This window comes from Copadichromis virginalis, linkage group LG11 (assembly GCF_057382275.1).
Source record: "Copadichromis virginalis isolate Kocher_CV1m ecotype Utaka linkage group LG11, C_Virginalis_male_GT1.1, whole genome shotgun sequence".
Lineage (NCBI taxonomy): Eukaryota > Metazoa > Chordata > Actinopteri > Cichliformes > Cichlidae > Copadichromis > Copadichromis virginalis.
In genome coordinates this window covers 4,359,461-4,382,765 of record NC_140628.1, presented here as the reverse complement: position 1 = coordinate 4,382,765, position 23,305 = coordinate 4,359,461, and the positions used below count along the sequence as shown (strand labels likewise).

Sequence of the window (23,305 nt, the reverse complement as noted above, 5' to 3'; positions counted from 1 at the left end):
GACAGTCGCCCTTCCACCAAGACATTTGTGATGAGGTTTCAGCAAACAGTAGGTGCCAGTAAGGGCCAGATTCATTTCTTCCTATTTTGTAAGGACATGGCTTTGAAAATATGTTTACATTAGGATATGTTTCCTTTTGTCCTCTATTTGTCCAGTTTTCCCCAATTTTTTAACCCTTGTATGGTGTTCGGGTCTGTGAGACCCGTGTTCAGTTTTTTTCAAAAGAAAAATTAAACAATTAATTATTTTTTCACGTGTAAATGTGTTGTGTCTTTCCACTCATTCCACTTGATTATAACTGATTTATTTATAACATTTTATATAAAAGAAAAACGAGAAGCACATTAATTCATAAATGTGATCTAACAAAGGTAAAGGGAAAAAATTAACCATGTTTGCTGTTCATATGTCTTGTAATTGGGATGAAGTAAACATCTGTTGAGTAATTTAACATAAAATTGTTTGATAGTGTTAATTTGGAAAGCCAAAACTCTAGCGGGTCCACCAGACCCATGAACACTGGCTGAGTAACAAAAATACGAACACCACACAAGGGTTAAAGACATACTGTACTGCCTTTCAAGTTTTTCTTATAGATTAGTGTTAAGTGGCTTAAATATTCTGAAAATAGTCAGATACCATGACTGGGCTGAAAATGAGTGGAACACCAGTCCATGTCTCTCTTCGAGGGATAGCTCAAGACTTTTGAACAGTGCTGTATAATGCACCCTGGATCTGGTTTTCAGTAATCTGTGGTAACCTAACCTCCCGATCAATAGCTGCTGCTTTTATATTATTCTTTTATAACATCTTATCACATTAGCGTGACAGGGAAGGGGGCTTGCGCTGTGAAAAAAGCTGCATTGTGTCCAATGAAACCTGGCCCGTGTAAAGAGCAAACCAGTGAGCTGCAAGACGACTCCTCCTTGTGTTTTAGAGTAATTAGAACTTCTTCCTGCTGCGGAGTTCAGACCTAAATATTTAATCTTGAATGGAACCGTGGCAAAACATGTCATGCTGCCTGGGTCTTTTGTGTCTCGTACACACAGTCCATGGTGGCAGAGCAGCTGCTAAGGCGCTTTTTGTTGTAAATAGTTGGTGAGTACTGGGGGCTGTGCCCGGTGGGCGTGTTGGAGACATTCTGTAGCATGTCTGCACAATTGTCTGAACGCGTAGATGTGTGTCAGAGATAAGGTGGGACTGTGTGTATGCGCAGTCTAGGGACAGCGGCAGCAGCCGGCAGCAAGTGCATGTGCAGCAGAGCTGACGGAGGCTGGAGCTGTTTTGATCAGAGAAAAGAGAGATGGAGATAAAAAGGCTCTCATCCTAGCAAAGAGGTAGCAGTGAGGCTCTACAGGGAGGGAAGAGACCCAGGCTGACAGAAAGATGAAAAACAGGCAGGATCTGGATGACAGTCAGTTTTTTGGCTGAACACTGGTAATCGCAGATGGACTATTTTTTTCCCTCTTAATGCTCACATTTATCTTCACCCTCCTTTCTTCACTTCACTTCTCTTCTCCTTCCCCTTCCCCTCTTTTGACAGATATGTGTCACAAAGATGTCCACACGCAGCTGCCAGGGAACAGACTCTGTCATCAAGCCCCTGGACACCATCCCTGAAGACAAGAAAGTGAGAGTTCAGCGCACGCAGAGTGGCTTCGACCCGTTTGAGAAGCCCGCCAGTCAGGTGAAAAGGGTCCACTCTGAGAACAATGCCTGCATCAACGCCAAGAGCTCAACTGCTGGCAAAGAGTCCCCCAAATTGCGCCGCCACTCCAGCCCTAGTTCTGTAAGTGCACCTCTCCAGCAGCATAGAAAACAGCACAGTATAGTGTCGAAGAACCAAATGCACAACTTCTAATTTTTTACACCCTTGAATATCAAAAACTTTTGGACATTAGCCTTAATGAGGGGCTGAGTATACGTGGCAGTTTGCACTCCTTTTAGCTATTTCGACAGGAGGAGGATTATAACTTGTTCAAAGTGGTGATAATTGGCTCCACATAACAACACTGATTTATGTTACTGTACGAAGTTTGAAGTGCTGTTCAATATTAATGAATCCCATTGCTTAAGAATCTAATGCTAGGGTGTTAGTCTTACTTATGTATTCACCAAGGAGCAACCAAAAAATAAGGAAACTAACTTCTCAGGAGTAGGCACGGAAAATTAATGGGTGTAGTGTATCAACGTATCATATTGGAACTTTCATTCAACATTCATGCCTAATGATAAAAGTTGTACATGCATCAAGCAAGTCACCTGTTAAAGATGCTAGCAAAATCAGCGATTGGCCTTCCTGGGAAGAATAATTGTGTTCACTTTTAGTTTTAAAAGTAGAAATTCGTTACGTTTGGGGGCTTGTCTGGGATCATCAGCGGTAGAGACATGGACCTCAATTAATGCACAACAGTTAAGTGGCGCTGTTCATTAATAAACAAAAATACTTAGTTGACTGACAAGCATTTCTGTTAACAACTTACGATGAGTGTTTAAACATCTACTGCAGCTGACTGGTCATATGCATACCTAGTTGTAGTGCAGGCTCTAACCAGCCAAATACAAATATGGTGAAAGACTAGTGTGGATGCAGGTGCAGCAATGTCAATTGACTTTAAAATAGAAGAAGATACTGTAAATTGATCATTACAGTGGGTAGTTACCCTTTTTTATCTGATCACAGCCTGCTAGACTCATCCTAATGGCTAAAACTTCATTATCTTGCGTTGTGAAGTTACACAATATGATTGTTATTGTCCTATGACACCTTCTGATAATCAGTGACACCTGCTGTCAGAACAGTGTAGTGAGAAAAGCTACAATTTGTGCTCTTATTAATTATGCATGCACTGAAAGAGAAGGTTGTTAATAACAGAATAATCCGTGAGCAAAGGCTCTCTTATAGAATGGTTCAACTCCAGTGAAATCAAACTTGTCAGCGCGGTGACAGTGGTCTGATCTCCTTTCGGAGAAAAGCCTGATTAAGCAAGACTTCACATTTCAAAGCCACCATCGTCAGAGGTGTTGATGATAAAGTGTCTGTTTGATAAATAGTGGGTTAAGAGTCAGTCAACAATTGTGCCAGTGTTGTCATGGAAACACAGTTAGTAGCTTGTAGATTGTTTTCTTTTGCTCATAATTAATCACTTTATATTTGAAACCACGTTGTGCTCGTCTCTTATTAAAAGATTGGTCACCATCCACACCTCAAAAGAAAATTTAGTGAAGAAGAGATTCCTGTTTGTCAGGCTCTGCCCATACACCACCACATACAACCTGTTGTATGTGGTGGTGTTGCTTCAGTCTGATGAACTCAGACTGAAGCAACTGAGGTAGGGCCAACCTTCACATACAAGTAAATATGTCTTGCCTTATCGTCATCTAAATAACAGAAAGTGAGTCTAAGAGGATGTTGACATGCTTACAGAGTGAAGTGGCATAGTTCAGTCATAGTTGGACTTTTAACAGGAAAGTTAATAAAAAGCTGTATAAAGATAAGAGCATGACTGCAAACTAAAGAGAAACAAAACAATCTGTTTATAGCTGACAGATCTCTCTATGTGTCTATCTGTTCTTTGCCTATCCTAACATTCTTCAAATGTAGCAGGTGTACTAATGGGACAGTAAGTCAGTAAGTGCAGCTGTGAAGCATGTTGCTGTTAGGGAATCAGATGCAGTCAGAGGGAGTAGCATGTTACTGCTCTAACATGCTGCAACATACTTCACTGTTCAAAGCCTCAAGGGCTCCTGCCGAAATGTTTTGTAGTGGAACGATGGGAGCCAGTAGACATTCCAGGCTGTGGTTGTTAAGGTAGTCCTCTAATTTTGGGACCTATCCTCTTTGCAACACTAACTGTTGCCGTGTTTTTCATTCTTATGAGCTGATGCACTTCCCCTGATATTGTCGCCACATCACTGCTAGTCTCTTTCTGAAACATGATCTACGACTTATGATTGGCACAGTTTTAGGAACAACAATTCCTTCTAGGAACAGATCTTTATACTGAGTAAATATGATAAATGGAATGGTTACAAAGTTAAGTGCCCAAATGAGATCTTAACTCCTCAATATGGAACAATCTCTTGTCCTATCAGGGTACAAATGCTAATTGATGTTAATGCTAATTAATGCCAAGAAAAGCGATGAGTACTCTAGCCTACAGCTTTACTATGATAACAGGGAGATATGCATCCCCAACATTCACAACACTGGAAATTGTTGTGAATCTCATGAGGCAACAACACGACTGGCTCTTAAGTTTATTGGTTCGGCTGTTGATTGATCGTTTTTTTGGTGATCATGGGTGGGTCAACCGCCTTTATCTTTACCATTCTTACATGTAAAATAGATTTCTATTCAGGATTCTATGAGTTAATATTTAGTTTTGGTTGCTGTTATCATGCAATTGTAATAAAAGATTTTAGGATTTAGACAACTTCGAGCTAACAGTATGGTATGTCTCTTCTAGTGTCAATGGAAATTAGTTCAATTCAATTCAATTGTATTTATATTAGAGATGGCACGATACCACTTTTTTATGTCCATCTCTAATTTATACAGCACCAAATCACAACAACAGTTGCCTCAAGATGCTTTATATTGTAAGGTAGACCCTACAATAATACATACAGAGAAAAAACCCAACAATCATATGACCCCCTATGAGCAAGCACTTTGGCGACAGTGGGAAGGAAAAACTCCCTTTTAACAGGAAGAAACCTCTGACAGAACCAGGCTCAGGGAGGGGCCCATCTGCTGCGGGTGTACAAAATAACTCAAAATGACTGCAAAGACATACAAAACAAACAGAAATGCCACAGGAATACTACAAAGAAGCTATTTGTTGAATGTGTCATGCGCCGTGGTGCGCGGGCACGAAAGGATCCAGGCGCAGACTCCGAGCTAACAAAAGACACTTTATTAAAACAACGAAAGGCGACCCGGGGAAAGTAGAGAGCAAAACAGAAACTAAAAATCCGGGGAAACAATGACACGAGGAAGCCGGGATCGGGACGGCGGGGGGCTGCAATAGAAAGGGGAGATAATTACTAGGGAGCCAGGAAGCGGGGAGAACATATCAGGACTGAGTTAGAGTAGGGGCTTACGATAGAACGGAACCGTGGGAGCTCGGGAGGGAAGTGTGGCAGTCCGTGGGGGCAGGAAGTCCGTGGAATGGCGAGTGGGCCAGGTGAGCGCCGCGAGATCCAGTTCAGCCGGAGGACAGGCAGGTAGCAGACGCCGAGTAGAAATCTGGACAGAAGTAGGCAGGTTAAACAAAGTTCCAAGCAGAAGAGAATGCACACTTTTCGTGGAAGTCTGGTTACCACTGTGGGGATGACTACGGACTGGCGTGGAGCATCCGTCAGCGCCGGATTAAGTGGATCTCCGTGTAATCACCGGGATGGAGAGCAGGTGTGCTAGTGATGGCCCAGCCCGGGGGTGTGGCTACCCGAGCATCACGCATTCCACAGACCATGACAGTGCCCCCCCCTCAAGGGTCGCCCCCAGGCGACCGACCGGACTGCGGCCTGCGGAGAGAAGCGCGGAAATCAGCGATGAGGGACGGGTCCAGAATGAAGGAACGCGGAACCCAGAGGCGGTCCTCGGGACCGTACCCCACCCAGTCCACCAGGAACTGCCACCCACGCCCACGCCGGCGCTCAGCCACGATGCGCCGGACCGCATAGGCCGGGTGACCGGCGACAAGCCGGGCGGGAGGAGGGGGCTCGGACGGAGGGCACAACGGGCTGCGGCGGACGGGTTTGACCTGGGAAACGTGGAACGTGGGATGTATGCGCCAGGAAGTAGGGAGCTTGAGCCGAACCGCCGCTGGGTTAACAACCGCATCAACTTCATACGGGCCAATGAAGCGGGGGGCCAGCTTCCGGGAGGACACACGCAGCGGAATGTTTTTGGCGGCCAACCAGACCTTCTGCCCCGGCTGGTAGTCGGGGGCGGGGGTGCGACGGCGGTTGGCATGGCGTGTGTGCTGTTCCTTCGTCCGCAGGAGAGCTTGGCGGGCCCTGAGCCAGACCCGCTGGCAGCGCCGGAGATGGTGCCGAGCGGAGGGGACTGCGAGACCGAGTTCGTCTTCAGGGAAAAGAGGAGGCTGATAACCGAGGGATGCCTCGAACGGGGACAAACCTGTGGCAGACGAGGTAAGTGAGTTATGTGCATATTCAACCCAGGGCAGAAAGGTGACCCAGGAAGTGGGGTTTTGGGACGCCATGCACCGTAGCGCAGCCTCTAGCTCCTGGTTAAGCCGCTCGGTCTGGCCGTTAGATTGCGGATGGAAACCCGAGCTTAAACTAACTCTCGCGCCCAAAATGGAACAAAAGGTCCTCCACACTCGTGAAGTGAACTGTGGGCCTCGGTCTGAGACGATGTCAAGGGGAATACCATGGAGCCGGAACACGTTTTCAATTAGGGCTAGGGCTGTGTCAGGGGCGGAGGGTAGTTTCGGTAGCGGGACGAAGTGGGCGGCTTTAGAGAACCGGTCGATGATGGTGAGGATGACGCTCTTTCCCGAGGAACAAGGAAGACCGGTAATGAAATCTAATGAGATATGAGACCAAGGCCGGTGAGGCGTGCTGAGCGGATGGAGCAGGCCCGCTGGGTGCTTAGTGGACAATTTGTTGCGGGCGCAGACAGTGCAGGCAGCCACGTACTCCCTCGCATCTTGTCGTAAAGTCTTCCACCAGAAGTGCCGTTTGAGAAGACCAATGGTTCTGCTCACGCCAGGGTGACACGAAAAACGTGCAGTGTGGACCCAATGGATTACCGCTCCGCGGGCAGCAGCGGGGACAAAACGCCGTCCGGGGGGTCCGGTACCCGGGTCAGGGTCTCCCGGGAGGGCCTGGCGGATAACCTCCTCAACATCCCAGGAGAGGGCGCCCACCACACAGGTTGGGGGGAGAATGGTGGTTGGTGACGATGTCTCCGTGTCTGGGGAGTACTGGCGGGAGAGCGCATCCGGCTTGGCATTCCGTGAACCTGGGCGATACGAGAGAGTGAAGTTAAAGCGTGTAAAAAACAGGGACCAGCGGGCTTGGCGAGAGTTTAACCTTTTAGCAGTCCTAAGATAAATTAGATTCTTATGGTCCGTCCATATGAGAAAAGGCTGCTCGGCTCCCTCCAGCCAGTGACGCCACTCCTCCAAGGCGAGTTTTATGGCCAAGAGCTCCTTATCGCCTACGTCATAATTTCTTTCAGTAGGGGTGAGCCGGCGAGAGAAGTAGGCGCACGGCTGGAGCTTACCTTGAGGTCCAGACCGCTGAGAGAGAACAGCTCCGACTCCGGTGTCGGACGCGTCCACCTCGACGATGAATTGTTTGGTGGTGTCGGGGTGGAGCAGAATGGGCGCCGTAGTGAACAATGCCTTCAATTTGGTGAACGCTGTGTGGGCCTCCAGGGGCCAGGTGAAAGGTACCTTAGGAGAAGTGAGGCGAGTGAGAGGCGCGGCGACGTGGCTGTAGTTTCGAATGAAACGTCGGTAGAAGTTCGCGAACCCGAGAAAGCATTGGAGCTTCTTCCGCGAATCCGGGACCGGCCACTCCAGAACCGCCTTGATCTTAGCTGGGTCCGTCTTCACCTGTCCTCCTGCTAAGACATAGCCCAAAAAGGAAACCGATGAGGCGTGAAACTCGCATTTTTCTGCTTTGACAAACAGTCTGTTTTCCAGTAACCGTTGCAGGACGCTCCGGACGTGAACGTGATGCTCCTCCATGGTCCTGGAAAAAATGAGGATGTCATCCAAGTATACAAAAACAAACACGTTCAGGAAGTCTCGGAGCACATCATTCACTAGCGTCTGAAAAACCGCAGGGGCGTTAGTTAAGCCGAATGGCATAACCAAATACTCGAAGTGGCCCAGTGGCGTGTTAAAAGCGGTTTTCCACTCGTCCCCCTCCCTTATTCGGACCAGATGGTATGCGTTTCGCAGGTCCAGTTTTGTGAAAACGGTGGCTTCCTGGAGAGAGCCAAAAACGGAGTTAATCAACGGAAGAGGGTACTTGTTCTTTACGGTGATGTCATTTAAGCCCCGGTAGTCAATGCACGGCCGCAGCGAACCGTCCTTTTTCCCCACGAAGAAGAAGCCCGCAGCGACTGGGGAAGAAGAGGGTCGAATGATACCGGCCGCGAGTGATTCTCGGATGTAGTTTTCCATAGACTCCCTCTCGGGGCGAGACAGGTTGTACAACCGGCCGGAGGGCAGCGGGGCACCAGGTAGCAGGTCGATGGCGCAGTCATAGGGGCGGTGTGGTGGCAGAGAGCAAGCCTTGTCTTTGTTAAACACTTCCTGCAAGTCGTGGTATTCGGGTGGGATGGAGGAGAGGTCAGGTGCTTGTGTAACAGGTGGGGTCAGGTTAGTGGGTGGAGCGAGAACTGCTGATCTCAGGCAATTCGCAAGGCAGAACAAACTCCAACTGGCGATCTTGCTTCCTGCCCAATCGATGTGGGGATTATGTCTTTGCAGCCACGGGTAGCCTAACACAAGCGGGGTGTCGGGAGACGGGAAGGTAAAGAACGAAAGCGATTCGTTGTGGTTCCCGGAAGTGACTAATGTCACGGGCGCGGTCTGATGAGTGATGTAAGCAAACACTTGTTTATTCAGCGCTGACGCAGGGAGGGGAGGTTCCAACAGAGTGAGTGGAATTTCCAGCTCTTTAGCCAGTCTTTCATCCATGAGATTCTGCTCCGCCCCAGAATCCACTAATGCGCTGCATGTGACAGTCTTTTTATTGGTTATTATGGCAACGGACACAATCAATCGGGGTCTAATAGTATTCAATGTGCAGCCCACCCGTATCCCCGAACCTACCGGTGAGCTGGTCCGTTTGGGCGAACCGGGCAGCTGGCGATGCGGTGTCCCGGCTTCCCACAGTATAAGCAGTCCCCGGCCCGAAAACGGCGTTCCCTCTCCTCCGGCGAGAGCCGAGAGCGCCCGATCTGCATCGGCTCCGGCGGAGGAGGAGACTGTGAGCGAGCGCACGCCGCTGGAGAGCTAAAAGGGGACAGGGGCAGTGACACGCGAAAGTCTGGGTGCAACACGGGTTTCGGTGGCTTGGACCGCCGTTCGGCCTCCCTCTCCCGTAGACGCTTATCGATCCTACGGGCGAGTGACACCAAATCCTCGAACGTTTTAGCCGCCTCGTGAAACGCGAGCTGATCCTTAATCTGATCGTTCAGGGAGCGTAAAAAAATTCCCCTTAGGGCCGAATCGGGCCAGCCAACAGCGGCTGCCACGGTGCGAAACTCCACTAAATACTCCGCAACGCTACGCCGACCCTGGCGGAGCACCAGTAGCTTTTGAGCGGCATCATCCTCGGAAACTGACGGAGAGAAGGTTGCTTTAAACTCGTCGAGGAAGTCATCGAAGTCGCAGCGCTGTATCGGATTAGCAGATAAATAGGCTTCAGCCCACGCCAACGCCCTTCCCCTCAGTAGTCCCACGAAGTGGGAAATCTTGGCCGCGTCAGTGGGGAAGGCGAGTGGCGAGCGACTGAAGAAAAGAGTACACTGAAAAAGGAACCCCCCACACTGGTCCAATTCGCCGTGGAAGGGTTCCGGCGGCGGAGACGTCACACAGCGGTACGCCGAGTCGGGCTGTTTAGCGCACATCTCTCCCTGTTTCTCGCTCAGCTCCTGATACTGATCCTGAAGCGAAGAAAGTAACTGATCGTGTCGGCCGAGCACGGCACCCTGCTTATTAATAGCTGAACGTATCGGGTCTGCTGGATCCATCTTGGCCAGTCCGTACTGTCATGCGCCGTGGTGCGCGGGCACGAAAGGATCCAGGCGCAGACTCCGAGCTAACAAAAGACACTTTATTAAAACAACGAAAGGCGACCCGGGGAAAGTAGAGAGCAAAACAGAAACTAAAAATCCGGGGAAACAATGACACGAGGAAGCCGGGATCGGGACGGCGGGGGGCTGCAATAGAAAGGGGAGATAATTACTAGGGAGCCAGGAAGCGGGGAGAACATATCAGGACTGAGTTAGAGTAGGGGCTTACGATAGAACGGAACCGTGGGAGCTCGGGAGGGAAGTGTGGCAGTCCGTGGGGGCAGGAAGTCCGTGGAATGGCGAGTGGGCCAGGTGAGCGCCGCGAGATCCAGTTCAGCCGGAGGACAGGCAGGTAGCAGACGCCGAGTAGAAATCTGGACAGAAGTAGGCAGGTTAAACAAAGTTCCAAGCAGAAGAGAATGCACACTTTTCGTGGAAGTCTGGTTACCACTGTGGGGATGACTACGGACTGGCGTGGAGCATCCGTCAGCGCCGGATTAAGTGGATCTCCGTGTAATCACCGGGATGGAGAGCAGGTGTGCTAGTGATGGCCCAGCCCGGGGGTGTGGCTACCCGAGCATCACGCATTCCACAGACCATGACAGAATGACAAATGAGTTTGAGTGCATTATGCATCTCTAAAATATTACAGCCTTTGAGATGCTGTCAAAGAACCACTTTCCGTCAGCATTTCTGTTGCTCTGCGACGCTGCTGGCTTTTCTTCTTTATTCCTTCGTCAAAGAAATTTGCCAGCCTGTATCTGTTCACATGCCTAATTGAAGACTGCATACAAATAACACAATTTTCTTAATCATGCAAAGGAGATTTTAGGTTTTTATACATATGTGGTTCTTTTCAGAACCATAGAAGAAAAACGGCACAGAATGCGAAAGGTTTAATGAATGTGCACACAGATAAGATTTAATGAGTGTAATACGAGGCTTGACTGATTGCCTGCCAACATCGCTGTGAGAAGCTAATGAATTGTTTCAGCCCTGATTATGAAATTGTGTTATTTGTGCCGTCCGTGGTCATTTGGCTCAGGCAAACAAACCCACTTGATCTCAAACATTTCAAGTCCTTAATTAAAAAAAGATGGATAGTGGCTAATCTCTGGACCATCAGCCTTCAGAATCCCACTTCTAAATTCTGGACCTGTGTCTTTTGTTTCTTTGGCTTTTGTCCTATAATTTAAATAAATTGCACAGGCTCTGGGATGGCATACTATATGTTCTGTAGGACATGGCATTTAAAATTTCTAGAAATTTGGATTTGTTCTATAAACCACTATCCCCCATCAGAATCAGTCATTAACGGGCTTTAACAGTCGACCTCAGATTAGGCTAATGGAATTTCGTTATATCACAGTTACAGCACATGGCAAAATAAAGTTCATGTTAACTTAATGTCAGAATAACTGCTTACAAAAGTGACTGTGTTGTAAAACGGGAACACACTATTAAAGATTATATGTGTCTTTAACCATTTCAGATCAAAATCTGTAGACTACCCTGACTCAGAGCAATTGTCTAATGGCCTCATAATGTTGTGCTTTCCCCCTTCTTGTCATAAAAGTTGACATTGTTAGAGCAGAAAACCAATGAAGTAAAGATACAGATGAATTAAAAGATTCATATGATAAGCAGACTGACACCAGATTAATAACGGATTTAAAGGTGAAATTTTCTTACTTCTGGATTTGTGATTAATCCACTTATGCAGACCCAGCTGATATCTAGTAAACCCTCAGCTTTAGGGACGTTAAGGCGGTTGCATGCTTTGGCCAAGTGATGATCCAGCTCTGACAACTGCGTAATATTTTGGTACCAATGAACTCCCCCCACCAGTTATTCCTAAAAGAGGATGCAGTAAGGCAAATGTAAAGTGAAAGTGGTTCATGCAGAACACTAGTAGAAAAAAAGACTAGTTCTGTAGTCATGAGCCTTGCTGGGAGAGGTTCTTCAGGCCACCTTACTGTCCAACTCAATTGTTTCACAGATAGAGCTTCACTTCTTCCTTGATCCCAGGGGGAAGTCTGATTTGTTTAGAGAAGCCCTCAGAAATGCTGAGCTTATTACTGCTGCAAGGATAGTGAGCTAACAGGAGGGTGGCTGGAAAGCAATGAAGACAGTGCAGATGTAGCAAATACTGCACCATCATTTAGGGATTTCCTGAAAGCATGGGATTTGGTTAAAGATGCATTACAAGGGAAGATGGTTGCATTGTGCTTTCAGGGCCATAAAAGCTACTGATGCTTCACTGACTCTAAGCAGGTTTTCAGTCCCTGTTGTGTTCATGTGTTAAAATTATAGAAAAAAGGACAGTTTTCTTCTGAAAGAACATTTTCTTAAAGCAACGCTTAAAGGGATTTGAAGACTAGAACATTAAGTATGTTTGTGCTTCAGGACCTTAAAGAATGGTACCTGAATAGCCTCCAGTGCTAAATCATCTTCCAGGCACTCATGGCTTGGGATTCGTCTGACAGATGTAACCTCAGCTACATCGGCACACTGTTAGTCAGTGCCCGGATCCCCAAGTTTTAATTGGCAGAAAAAAATTACATAATGACGGATACAACCATATGACAGTGCCCCACGGCTTGAGGCAAAAAGCCTCGATGAACAAAGCAAGTTAATAACCAGTCTCTTGATACCTGTTATCGCTAACTGCTGTTTCAGGTTTGACCTGAAACCTATAGTTTTGATTTCTGCAGTTTTGTTCAGACCATAGACAAAGAATGTGAAAGGTCTCCAACTGTTAGAAAAAACAGAGGCTGGACAGTCAACATTATTTCGACCGCGTGCAATGAACTTGTGGTCTCACTGAAACGGTTGCTTCGAAGACCGGAAACATGTTTGTGTCAACTCGCGGTCAGTTGCTTTGTGTGTTAAAATGTTGATAAAGTGGCAATGGGGACAAGTTGGCAATTGCAATGCGATGCACCGACTGTGATAACTCAGCAAAGCTCATAGATTTGAAACAGAAAATGAGAAATTTCTTCACAGATCTACAAAATAGTTGTTGTGGTTGTAAAATGACATTTGGCAACCTTTCTTTTAATATAGGTATGTTATCAGAGTACAAGCAGCTGGCAACCAGGTGAATCATGCTGCCTATTGCAGAGATAGTTGTGCTCACTGGTGCGAGCTGACTAAGACTGTATGCAATGCGGTGGCAGTCTGTCTGCATTTAGAAATCAGTTATTCACAAATCCTCACCAGCCTGTCTTAGACGCAATCGCCTTGCAATCGGAAGTGGTTACCAAGAGGTTGAGGGTCTCGCATGCCTAACCTCACCACAACTATTTGTGAAAATGTGAAAATAATTGGATTTTTCTTAGTCACAAGGAGGTCGCCATCCTACTCCTCCTCTTGGGTGACTGAGCGAGGGGGAGGTGATCCACATACTTGATTGGCACGTATGCTTTCGTCAGAGCTACATTTAGTTATCAAAGCACTTTTCCTCATCACTGACAACAGCAGATGTTAGGACAGCATCCAGTGAGTTGAAGTTTCAGAGCTGACTTGTTTCCCCTTTCCTAGCAGTTAGCTATGAATATGCTCACTTCTGTGCCTTCTTCTCTTCGAGCCACAGTTATTTCTTTCTCTGTGAAGTGCTGAGATGGTGAAAAGTGTCTAAAAGTTATCAGCTGACAATTAAATGAAAAGGAGCTCTTACAAGAAGAGACTTGGTAAAAAAATTCTCTCTCCTCCTCCCAACCGACATTACACCTCCTCGATGATACAGCAGGGAGCCTCCAGATTTTAATATCTCTCAGACACTTGTAAATGTGTTCTGTGAAATCCTACGAGGCGCCGCTTTTCTGGGTTACTGAACTCACCCTCTCATTTTGCCTTTTCATATCTCTTTCTTTTTCTTCCCGCAGCCCACCAGCCCCAAATTTGGAAAGGCAGATTCCTATGAAAAGCTGGAGAAACTGGGAGAGGGTTCATATGCTACAGTTTACAAAGGAAAGAGCAAGTAAGTAGCGTGGAATCACTGTCTAATCCAGTTACTCTTCTTTATAGTTGCTAGAAATCACTCATGGATGCAGCGAATATTACATTTAATTATACGAGAGCATTGCTGTGTGGGAATGAAATAATTCAATAGGTTTTATGTAAATAATATTTCTTGTCTGCAAAGCTGTGCACCTCACAAATGCAATGTAATTTCCTTTATTTTAATCACTATAGGATGAATGTATTTATGCCATGATTCAATAGTCTTCGTTCACATTTCATGGTTTGCCGCTTTGCTTGCAAGTTTTGCTAATTAAATTCTTGAAAATGTACAAAACTCCAAAGACTCTAATCTTCTCAGTAATGATGTTATTTGGCGTCACTCTTAAACTACAACAGCTTTGATTGGTGAGCTTCATTCAGTTGTAATCCCTTCGCCTTGTACCCGCGTCTCACTCCACTGCCGCCAAATTACATTTCTCTGGCTTAAATATCCTCGCTGTTCTCTGGCTTCACTCATTTTAAGAGTTTTCCTTTATTGTCGCAAAAAAAGAAACTCGATCAGTTTAGTGTACATTGTGTGTGCTTCATGTTGCTGCCAGGGTGAATGGAAAACTAGTGGCTTTGAAGGTGATTCGACTACAAGAAGAAGAAGGAACACCCTTCACAGCCATAAGGGAAGGTAAGACGTTTACGTGCATAGAGGCACAGATACCATATTTTTCTTTCTATATTAATAGTTTCACTTTCTGTCTTACATAAGCTACTTTAATATCACTACGAAAACAGCTCAATATCTCAGTTCAGCCCAGAACTGCAAGTGGTAAGGGCAAGGCCGTGTCCTCATATACCTCAACAGTCATAAACTGTAAATATCATGAAATAGGGAGTTTAAAACTCCAGTCAGTGTTAACTTTCCCTACCTGATCAGAAACCCTTTAAACTGTCTGTGTGGAACTAAAGAAAGCAGATGAGTTTAAATACCTGGGGACAGTCATCCAAAGCAATGGACAGGGAGCATATGGAAGAGGGCCTGGAGAAGTGGCGGCATTGTCTGGAGAGAAGAAGAATAAAAGTCAGTAGAAGCAAAACATTTGAATGAGAGAGCGAGACCGGTGTGTGGTCACCCATCTGAAGCAATGGACAGTGCACAAGACAGGCGAAGGCTAAGATGGTTTGGACATTTACAGAGGAGAGAGAGTGGATATGCTGGGCAATGGAGGTTAAAGATGGACCTACCAAAAAAGAACCAAAGATGGAGACTACAGAGGAGATTCATGGGCGTGGTGAACAAAGACATGCAGACAGCTGATTTGGTTACTGATCCAGTCTGGTGGGAGCAAAAAAAATGCTACTACCATTTGGACATCTCTTAGTCCTCTAATAAGAAGAAATCTGTTCAGTGGATCAAGGCTAATTTGTACTTTTCAGCATTCACTCCTAAAACGTATTTCAGTGTAAGGATCATGTGTTTGGTGGATCTCTGGTGCTTGGGGGAGTGAGCTCTGCTTGAACAGGACTGGAGATGGGATGTCGGTTCTTAGCTGAACCAAGATATTGGAAAAACTCAAAGTTCGCTATTAGCTAACAGGTATATCATGTGAATTGTCTTGTTACAATATGAAGTGCTTAACTTACAGCTTGTAGGGTTTAAAATGATAAACTTTGTCCTGTATGTATAGAAGTTCAGAGCTCGTCCTTGCTTGGCTTGGTTTGTCCTGTCACTTCGTTTTACAGACTCCACTGAAAGAAGATACAGTCACCTCCACGGGAGGAACTGGTATTTAAATTTAGATGAGAACGTGATGCTGTCTGTTTGATCTGCTTATGATCCAGGTCTGATAAAGTAAGAGCTAGACTCCTCACAGACACAGTTAAAACTCTCCCTATGAGAAGATCAGAAAGGTAATTTGAAATTGAACTAATTCAGCAATTACTGAGCAGTGAGCTTAGAGCACAGATATGTGAGCGGCATTACAGACTGCTGCTGAATAAAGTAATGCACACAGAGTATAAGACAGCTGTGAGTGTGTGTTCGTGCAAAAGTCGACACACTCGAGCCATTACCACCGATGTGTGTGTGAGCAGGGAGAGAGGGGGTTGGATCTTCAAACTGGTGACAGGATCTTTGAGGTATCAGACTATAGCTTTAACTTCCTGCTGAGAGGAGCCTTGCCTTTGATCTGCTTATGTGATTTTGTGTTTTTTACCTTCAGGTACTCATACAGAATGAATATATTGATGAGACCTTATCACTTACTGCCTCTCAGAGGTTCTGTCTGTCCCCTGTGTCCTTGGAACAGAACTTTTTGTTTGCTAAATGAATCAGTTTGTTAAATGTCTGAAAATTCCATTTATGCTATATAATAAAAATGAAATACTTTAAATTCAACTAAAATACAATGATATTTTAACTTAAAGAGTATATAAAGGACAGCATACAGTCATCAACTCTGCTGACCTACCTAGCTAGCTTTAGCAGGAAGCACGCTGTTATTTTTCCAATTTAACATAAACTGACAACATGAGCTTTCCCCCTTATTTATATGGAAGGGAATACTAAATGACCAAAATGTGAGCTCCTCAGAATTTGTTGTGCATTTCAAGGTGATAAGTAAAAAAAAAAAAAAAATTAAGAATAGCTTAAACGTAGCATTAGTTTTAGCTAGCTCTGGCTAGCTTAGAAGCTAACATTCCTAGAGTGATATAGCGCACTGATTTAAGGTAGAATATTATCTCTTTAATGTGTAGTTAGCATTTTTTTCTTTTAGAACTAGTCTTATACTGACAAAAGTTGGGGTAATTTGCATGCGGAGAAAATTTGTCACTTGTTCCAGTTGGGTTGAATTTCTTGTATTAGCCCCTTTCATTACTTAGTGCTTCCAGTGGCTACAGGCCAAGCAGTTTTGTGGTGATAATCTAATGCCAGCTTTTATGCAAAAGCTCTAATTTGATGGAACTGCTTTTAGATTGAAAACCAGCATTGGTTGAAAAAAGTAAATTAGAAGCTCGTAGAAGTCGTTTGCTGTGTCTGAGATTTTTTATAAGGTAGTTCAATCTGAAATCAGAATATCTCGTATTAAATGTTAAAAAAGTAAACTTGTTCTTTTTGTTACTAAATTAACTTGACTGTGATGTCAAAGCTATAAAATGTCCCCACCAAAAACTGAAAATGTGTCGTGTATTATTTGCACAATGCTCACCGTGCTCTATTCAAGCTGTGACTTCGATCAAGTAATGTAAATGTGCTCATCATACCCAGCCTCCCAAGTAAGACTCTTTAAGCTTCGCCGCTGTAACGATTTGATCATCTTCCCAGCATATCTCCCTCCTAATTAACAATAAGTCTTACGTCATGAACATGTTGACAAATGAGTGTGAGAACTTTGAGTAGTAAATCCACCCCGTGTTTTCTCTTTGTGTTTTAATCTTTTCCTGATCCCCTGTATGTGATGAGAAATTCTAATAATGCAGCTAATGAAAGCATAACACAGTTCCCTGGTATCAACTCTCTGCCTCTTTCTGTTCGGTTTTGTTTCTGCAGCATCTCTTCTGAAAGGCCTGAAGCATGCTAACATTGTCCTCCTTCATGACATCATCCACACCAAGGAAACCCTAACTCTGGTTTTTGAATATGTGGTGAGTCTGCACACTGAGATCACCCATTTGGGCTCTTTACGGGGGGGCTGTGGAGGTTTAAAATTAGATCAAGAATCTGTTTTTAGCATTCAAAAGAAAACATTTTCAAAGAACAGAGGTCAGCACTTATGTGTTTCTTTAGTTTGATTGATTTGATCCCAGTACATCCTTGCTGATTGAGTTTCAGTTTTTAATACTCTCCCGCTAGAAACATGAGCTGTAGATATTTTGATTGGCATACTCTTAGTTTTAGGGCACTTGAGGAATGTTAAAGCAGCTAGGGCTTTTTCCGTTCTTTGCTCCATAGGATGGCAGCCAGGTCCACCACAGCCTGGTCTGTCTGTGCCTGCAACAGGAAGCCAAGCGGGCATTTTATTGGAAGGTCATGGTTTTAGCATGTTTCCACAACTGTCCTGTCAAATACTGCGGGCACAAATAACAGAAATAATATTCTGTTGATGCATTTATGGCCAGTGGAAATGCTCTGACTCGGCAACACTGTTAAAGCCAAGTAAAGGAAGGTTACTTACCAGAAACCTCTGGAACAGCACAGTTTACCAAATGATGATCATTAGATTAGCCGAAACAAACTGACTTACCCACAAAAAAAGCAACAGCATTAAGTATCTATTAATGATGGCACATGCCAAGGCAAATATTTGCTGGTGTGACAGTCGTTTGTGGTCTTTATCTTTAAATGGGCAGGTGAAATAATATCTGAGCTAGAGCATTTCCAGGGTCGTGAGGGCGATCTACTTAAGATATTTTTGTTTGTTTGGAGAGTGAAAGACAAATCGTGACAGAGTGATGTCTTGTTGAGCCAACATCAGATACTGGTGGGACAAACCTGTTTTGCCAAAACCATGAGTAACAGTGTAGACAGGGCAGAACAAATGTGTGCATCTAACTTTACTGCACCAGGAGATTACCCTATTTTTCCCTATTTATAAAAACCTTTTAAAGAATTTAATTTGTTCTGATAAGATCTCGTCTCCTATTTTTCATCTCATTTTAATTTGTTGATGAACGTTTTATTTCATTTTATCCAAGTTTTTGTCCTTGTGCTTCAGGGTTAGTTTTTTTTTTTTTTTTTAGGGTTTTTTAGTTTTTGCCTTGTTTTCATCATAAAAAAAACATGTTGACAAAAACATTGGCAAAAATTATTGGTCCACAAAATTCACACTGGGTTCCAGTCACAATCTCATGCTGAGTAATACTGGTACTTCTAGTGGACTGGATACTTAGGAGGTAAAATATGTCAGTGATCATTTTTCCAAATATGGATAACTGTAGTCAACAAAAAACTGATATTTTTCTTGTACTTATTGGCATGGCTTCGTTCTAGCGACATCAAGACCCCGTCGCAGCAAAGAGACTTTAGTTGTGACGGGGTCAGTGTCACTGATAGTGTCCCAAGACTTCATTGACAACATATTGCAGAGATTTTCATATATGAGAGAGGCAAACGTCCAAACGCGTGTCAGCCATCAGCTGATGCAAGATTGCTTTGAGAAAAGCTTATCTGCCAGAATTCCGGCTGACCTCAATTACATCACCTACACCAACCGTTTAGTGTTTAGTTGGGAAGCAACCACACTGCCAGGAGAAGTAAAAGAAGCAGACATGACAACCTCCTTATAAGTATGTTAAACTGAAACTAGCTACATACTTGTAAGGATTGGTGACCACATCTGTCACAGTTACAGGATTATTCCACTGACAGTATTGTTTCATCCAATTGAACTGACTGGACTTCTGCTGCCTGTCCAAACAAGTTCAAAGAATAGTATTCAAATGTTGTGCAGCAAGGGCCAAAATAACTTGATTAGGACGTTTTTCTAATTAATAAGGAAAGACTCCAGTGTCTACAGAGGGAATAGAGTAGGAGTGTACTACAAGGATAAAAAGTTTTCAACGCAGTTTTGGACAGATCTGAACCCAGGTTGCTCAGAACAGTCTCATCTTGTCTTACCCTTTACTGTGCACCAACTGACAGCAGCTTCTGATGGGCTCATTTATATTCATGCTGCGTGAGGCCAGATCGCTCAACCAGCTTACTCAGCTTTCCTTCTCTACTACATTTATTAGACTGGGGATGGTGGAATGCCCCCTGTTGGTAGATTTGACACATGTCAAAGGGTTTGGCTTCTGAATCGAGGATGGAGCCCAGCGGGTTGTGTTTAAATGAAGAATGAGAAAAAAGTTCAGTTTGCCTTTAAAGGTGAAACAGTGACGTCTCATCCTAAGTGGTTATCCACACTTTTCACTAATACAGCACATCTTTCAATCATAATGCCACACAGTCCTTTAACAGCGAGGGATTACCCTGGTTTCCCTGCAGCCAGTGGTTATTTATTTGACTGGGATGCTAAATTGTGTTGATGTTGATATATCATCTTGTGTTCAGTGCTCTAATAGCTTGAGCTTCCCCAAAAATCCATTCGTTGTTCTCCCCTCAAAGCTAATGGTGAATGACAGGATGCAGGGGAAATGCACACAGAGAGAGGACAGACAACTGACATGAAAAGCAATGACAAATATGCTGTGTGTGTGTGCTGAGGCGTCTTTGTGAATTATTCAGCAGAGGAGGTTCTGTGGTGTGGCCAGCAGTAGGGGACTGTAAATATTAGTGTGGTTTCATAGTCACTGCCTCCATCCACAAATCTGTTCTGAAAGCACAGAGGTGAAGGGCAGACCAAGGCTGGGTGCATGTCTGATTTTCTGATAAGAATATCAATTCAGCTCATACGATAAACTCTGGCATAAAATAAGCCACATTTCTTCTTCCTGGGGACGTACGCTAAAGTAGTGTGTGGACCAAGAACAGCATCTGCTTTGAACTTGATTGGACCAATTAGAATTTACAGGCACACAAAAAAATGGCAGATAGCAAAAATGTACATAACTTAGACCCAAACATAGAGTCCTGTTTTAGAGCCACCCATTGTTTCTTCATATTTTTCTAGTCAAACATGCAAACATATATTCATTCAGTTTCAATTTTACTTCATTTATAAAGCGTTAAATTGCAACAACAGGAACCTGAAGACAATATTGAACAACCCCAACAATTAGACAACCACCTATGAGCAAGCACTTTGGCAAAAGTGGGAAGGAAAAGCTTCCTTTTAACAGGAAGAAACCTCCAGCAGAACCGGGCGGCCATGTGCCGTGACTAGTCGGGGTAAGGGGAGCGAGACAGGACAAAGACATGTACATGGAAATATAGCTCATTACAATTCTATGTAATGTGATGACCTTCATACGTCAACATTCCTGGACTCTCTTAGACAAGCTCTCCTATAATTGTTTTAAGTGGTCTTCAGGAATAGTTTTCCAGGCTTCTTGAAGTTCTTCTGTGGATGTTCTTCTACTTTATTAATTTGGATGTGATTCCAGTCCATGACTCATAGTGTTCCACAGTAGGTTTTTCTATCCAGGTCTGTTATTACTTCCCTGCTGTGTGTTTGGGATTATTGCCATGCTGAAAAATGAAGCATTTGACAATCATAATATTTATTGATATTACTGGATGTTGGATTAATTTGACAGCACTTTACTGCGTTCAAAATTCCATCCATTTTGACAAGAATTTTGACATTTCAACCAGTAGCCCCACTGGTTAAAATGCACCCAAACCATAACAGAGCCTCCAGCATGTTTGAAAGATTTCTGTAGATATTCACAGTTGTGCCTCTGAAATTTTGACTCTGAAAATAAAACGGTTGAGCTGTAAACGAGTATAATATGGCATTCAGTGACAGTGGCTGGTCTCTAGCCACATGCATGGCTGCCCCTCCCTATGTCCAATTTCGCTGCAGGTCAACTGCAAGTGACAAGTAAAGGCTTCGATCAATTCAATCAATCACAGTGTAAAATGTACATACATAAAACGATGATGTCTTTCTCAATGACTGTATTCAAGATGGTGGGTCAACATGGTGGCGCCCATGAAACGGCGCCTGCTCCCATGTATTTTTAATGGATTACTCAAAATATTTTGACAGTGCATCAATTTTTTGGAGTTACAATCAATATCAATCAATATATATTTAAGAGTTCAGTTTCCTTTTTTCTATCAAATAACCCAAAAAATGACTGTAAGGAAAAAATATGATGATTACGTGATATCCAAGATGCCCATATATTGTGTTAGACCACCTAACTTCTAGCATTTAACGTTCCTTTATACTGCTTTGTACAATAAAATCACAGTAGCATCAAGTTGGTCCCAATTTCTAGAGCTGTTTTTGCTCCAAAGCATTTGCATATGCTAAGGTGTACTTGGTGGTAACCACTTTAGATGATCTTTAAGGAATCTTACGTGCTATATAAATAAATTGCTTGCTTTCTTACTTACCTTTAAAACCTTCACACTAACACTGGGATGTTCTTGCCTTTGTCCTCACCCAGCACACAGACCTGTGTCAGTATATGGACAAACACCCTGGAGGACTGCATCCAGACAACGTCAAGGTACAGTATGAAGGATTATGCTGCTCACAATGACCTTGTTGTTTCTTAAAGCCAGCAGTGTGTTCCTTACATATAAAGAAATGATATTCTGATCCACCGTGAGCAGATAACTGGAAACAGGCAGCTGTTTAACTTTGAAACAAAGAGTCTAGTGTGGTGGTTACTACTGACTGGGGTTGGAACATCTTGGTTGATGGGAAGAAAAATCTGTGGGACTGTGACGCGATTCAGTTAGGAAAAGAAAAAGTATGTTGTTGTTTTTTCCTTTTCCTCATCATTGAAGAATTTTTAGATTTCAGATGGTAGGAAATGTGGAGCCTTTGCCCCTTTAGTAGACAGCTTACAGGCTACCAGTTTACCAGCACAGTCAGCAGGCCACAGGTGACACCTGTCAGCTTACCAGATTCAGCTGAACAAGCCGCTGATTAAATCCAGCTGAGCGTCAGGTGAGTGGGACAAGGAAATCTGGACCGGTGTTAACGTTATCCCTCCAATCACTGACAGAAACTAAAATGTGTTTTTGATAGTTAAGTCAAAACTTGTGTTTTGTAATGCCCTTTCCTATTTTTCTTCAGAGTTTCATAGAAACATTTCAATGTGCTGTCAGATTGTAGAACTGTGTTTATATTTTTATGTGAAACACTTTAATATACAGACGACATTGACATAATTTGTCACCGTCACTTAGTGCACATATCAGATGAAACCTTATCCAAAGCTGACAGTTAAATAGCAACCTTTAACCAAATCCACAATTAAGTAGTTCAATATCCAACCTGGTTTACTCATGATTGTGACTGAAGCTGACATATTGTGAAACTGTAATGGTGAAGCTGCCGATCAGCGTATTACTCCTGTGGAAGCGTCTGTACAGACTCACAGGTTCCTGTTTGTAGGAGGGCAGTGCTAACACAAACAAGCAGGTAGAGTGAGCGATGATGGAGTGAATGAGGCCATGTGTTGGTGGGATGTTGGGAGGTTCCATCATGCAGTGAGGTGATAGTTCAGGCTACATTTGTTATGTAACAGCTCGTACCTTTTTTGACACTAAGGATTTACATAAGTAATATGTGTTTCTCCTGCTGACAGCAGCTACATGTTTAGTATGGGATTATTCCAAGAGAGCAGAGTGAGGTGTTTCTTAAATCCTTTTGATTTCAGTTCCTTTGTGGCACAACTCCTGAGTCGTCTGTTCTAATGAACTGAGCCTGTGCAGTTGCAATAGAGGCAGCATGAAAAACACTTGTTTTAATGATCCGTCACAGTACACTGGCATTTCCTGTTTTAACCTTCCTGCCTTCTTGGGACCTTTTTGTGCCACTGCTATGTGTTAAATGGCTGCCATTTCCACTGTGTTCAGTGGAATATAACCAAACTTGCCACAGGATAGTTTTTACCTGTCAATGTTAATATTCCAGTGTGAATTCCTTAAATCAGCCT

The 23,305-nt window shown here is 44.1% G+C and overlaps 1 protein-coding gene and 1 long non-coding RNA gene across 4 annotated transcripts in view; one reads left to right on the top strand and one right to left on the bottom strand.

Annotated features, from left to right (window-relative positions):
• The window catches only part of cdk14 (cyclin dependent kinase 14), a 240,744-nt gene that overhangs the window by 83,067 nt on the left and 134,372 nt on the right, over positions 1 to 23,305 (top strand). For all 3 annotated transcript variants that reach the window (XM_085472876.1, XM_085472878.1, XM_085472877.1), the window contains 5 exons: positions 1,544 to 1,789; positions 13,675 to 13,769; positions 14,353 to 14,432; positions 17,295 to 17,389; positions 21,803 to 21,865. In XM_085472876.1, coding sequence (XP_085329002.1) covers positions 1,544 to 1,789; positions 13,675 to 13,769; positions 14,353 to 14,432; positions 17,295 to 17,389; positions 21,803 to 21,865 — 579 coding nt within the window. The remainder of the gene's footprint in view (positions 1 to 1,543; positions 1,790 to 13,674; positions 13,770 to 14,352; positions 14,433 to 17,294; positions 17,390 to 21,802; positions 21,866 to 23,305) is intronic.
• Positions 9,821 to 10,384, bottom strand: LOC146697941 (uncharacterized). Its single transcript, XR_014922944.1, has 3 exons — positions 10,236 to 10,384; positions 10,017 to 10,161; positions 9,821 to 9,934 (listed from the first exon to the last, which is right to left on the bottom strand). It is a non-coding gene; the product is annotated as an uncharacterized LOC146697941 (long non-coding RNA).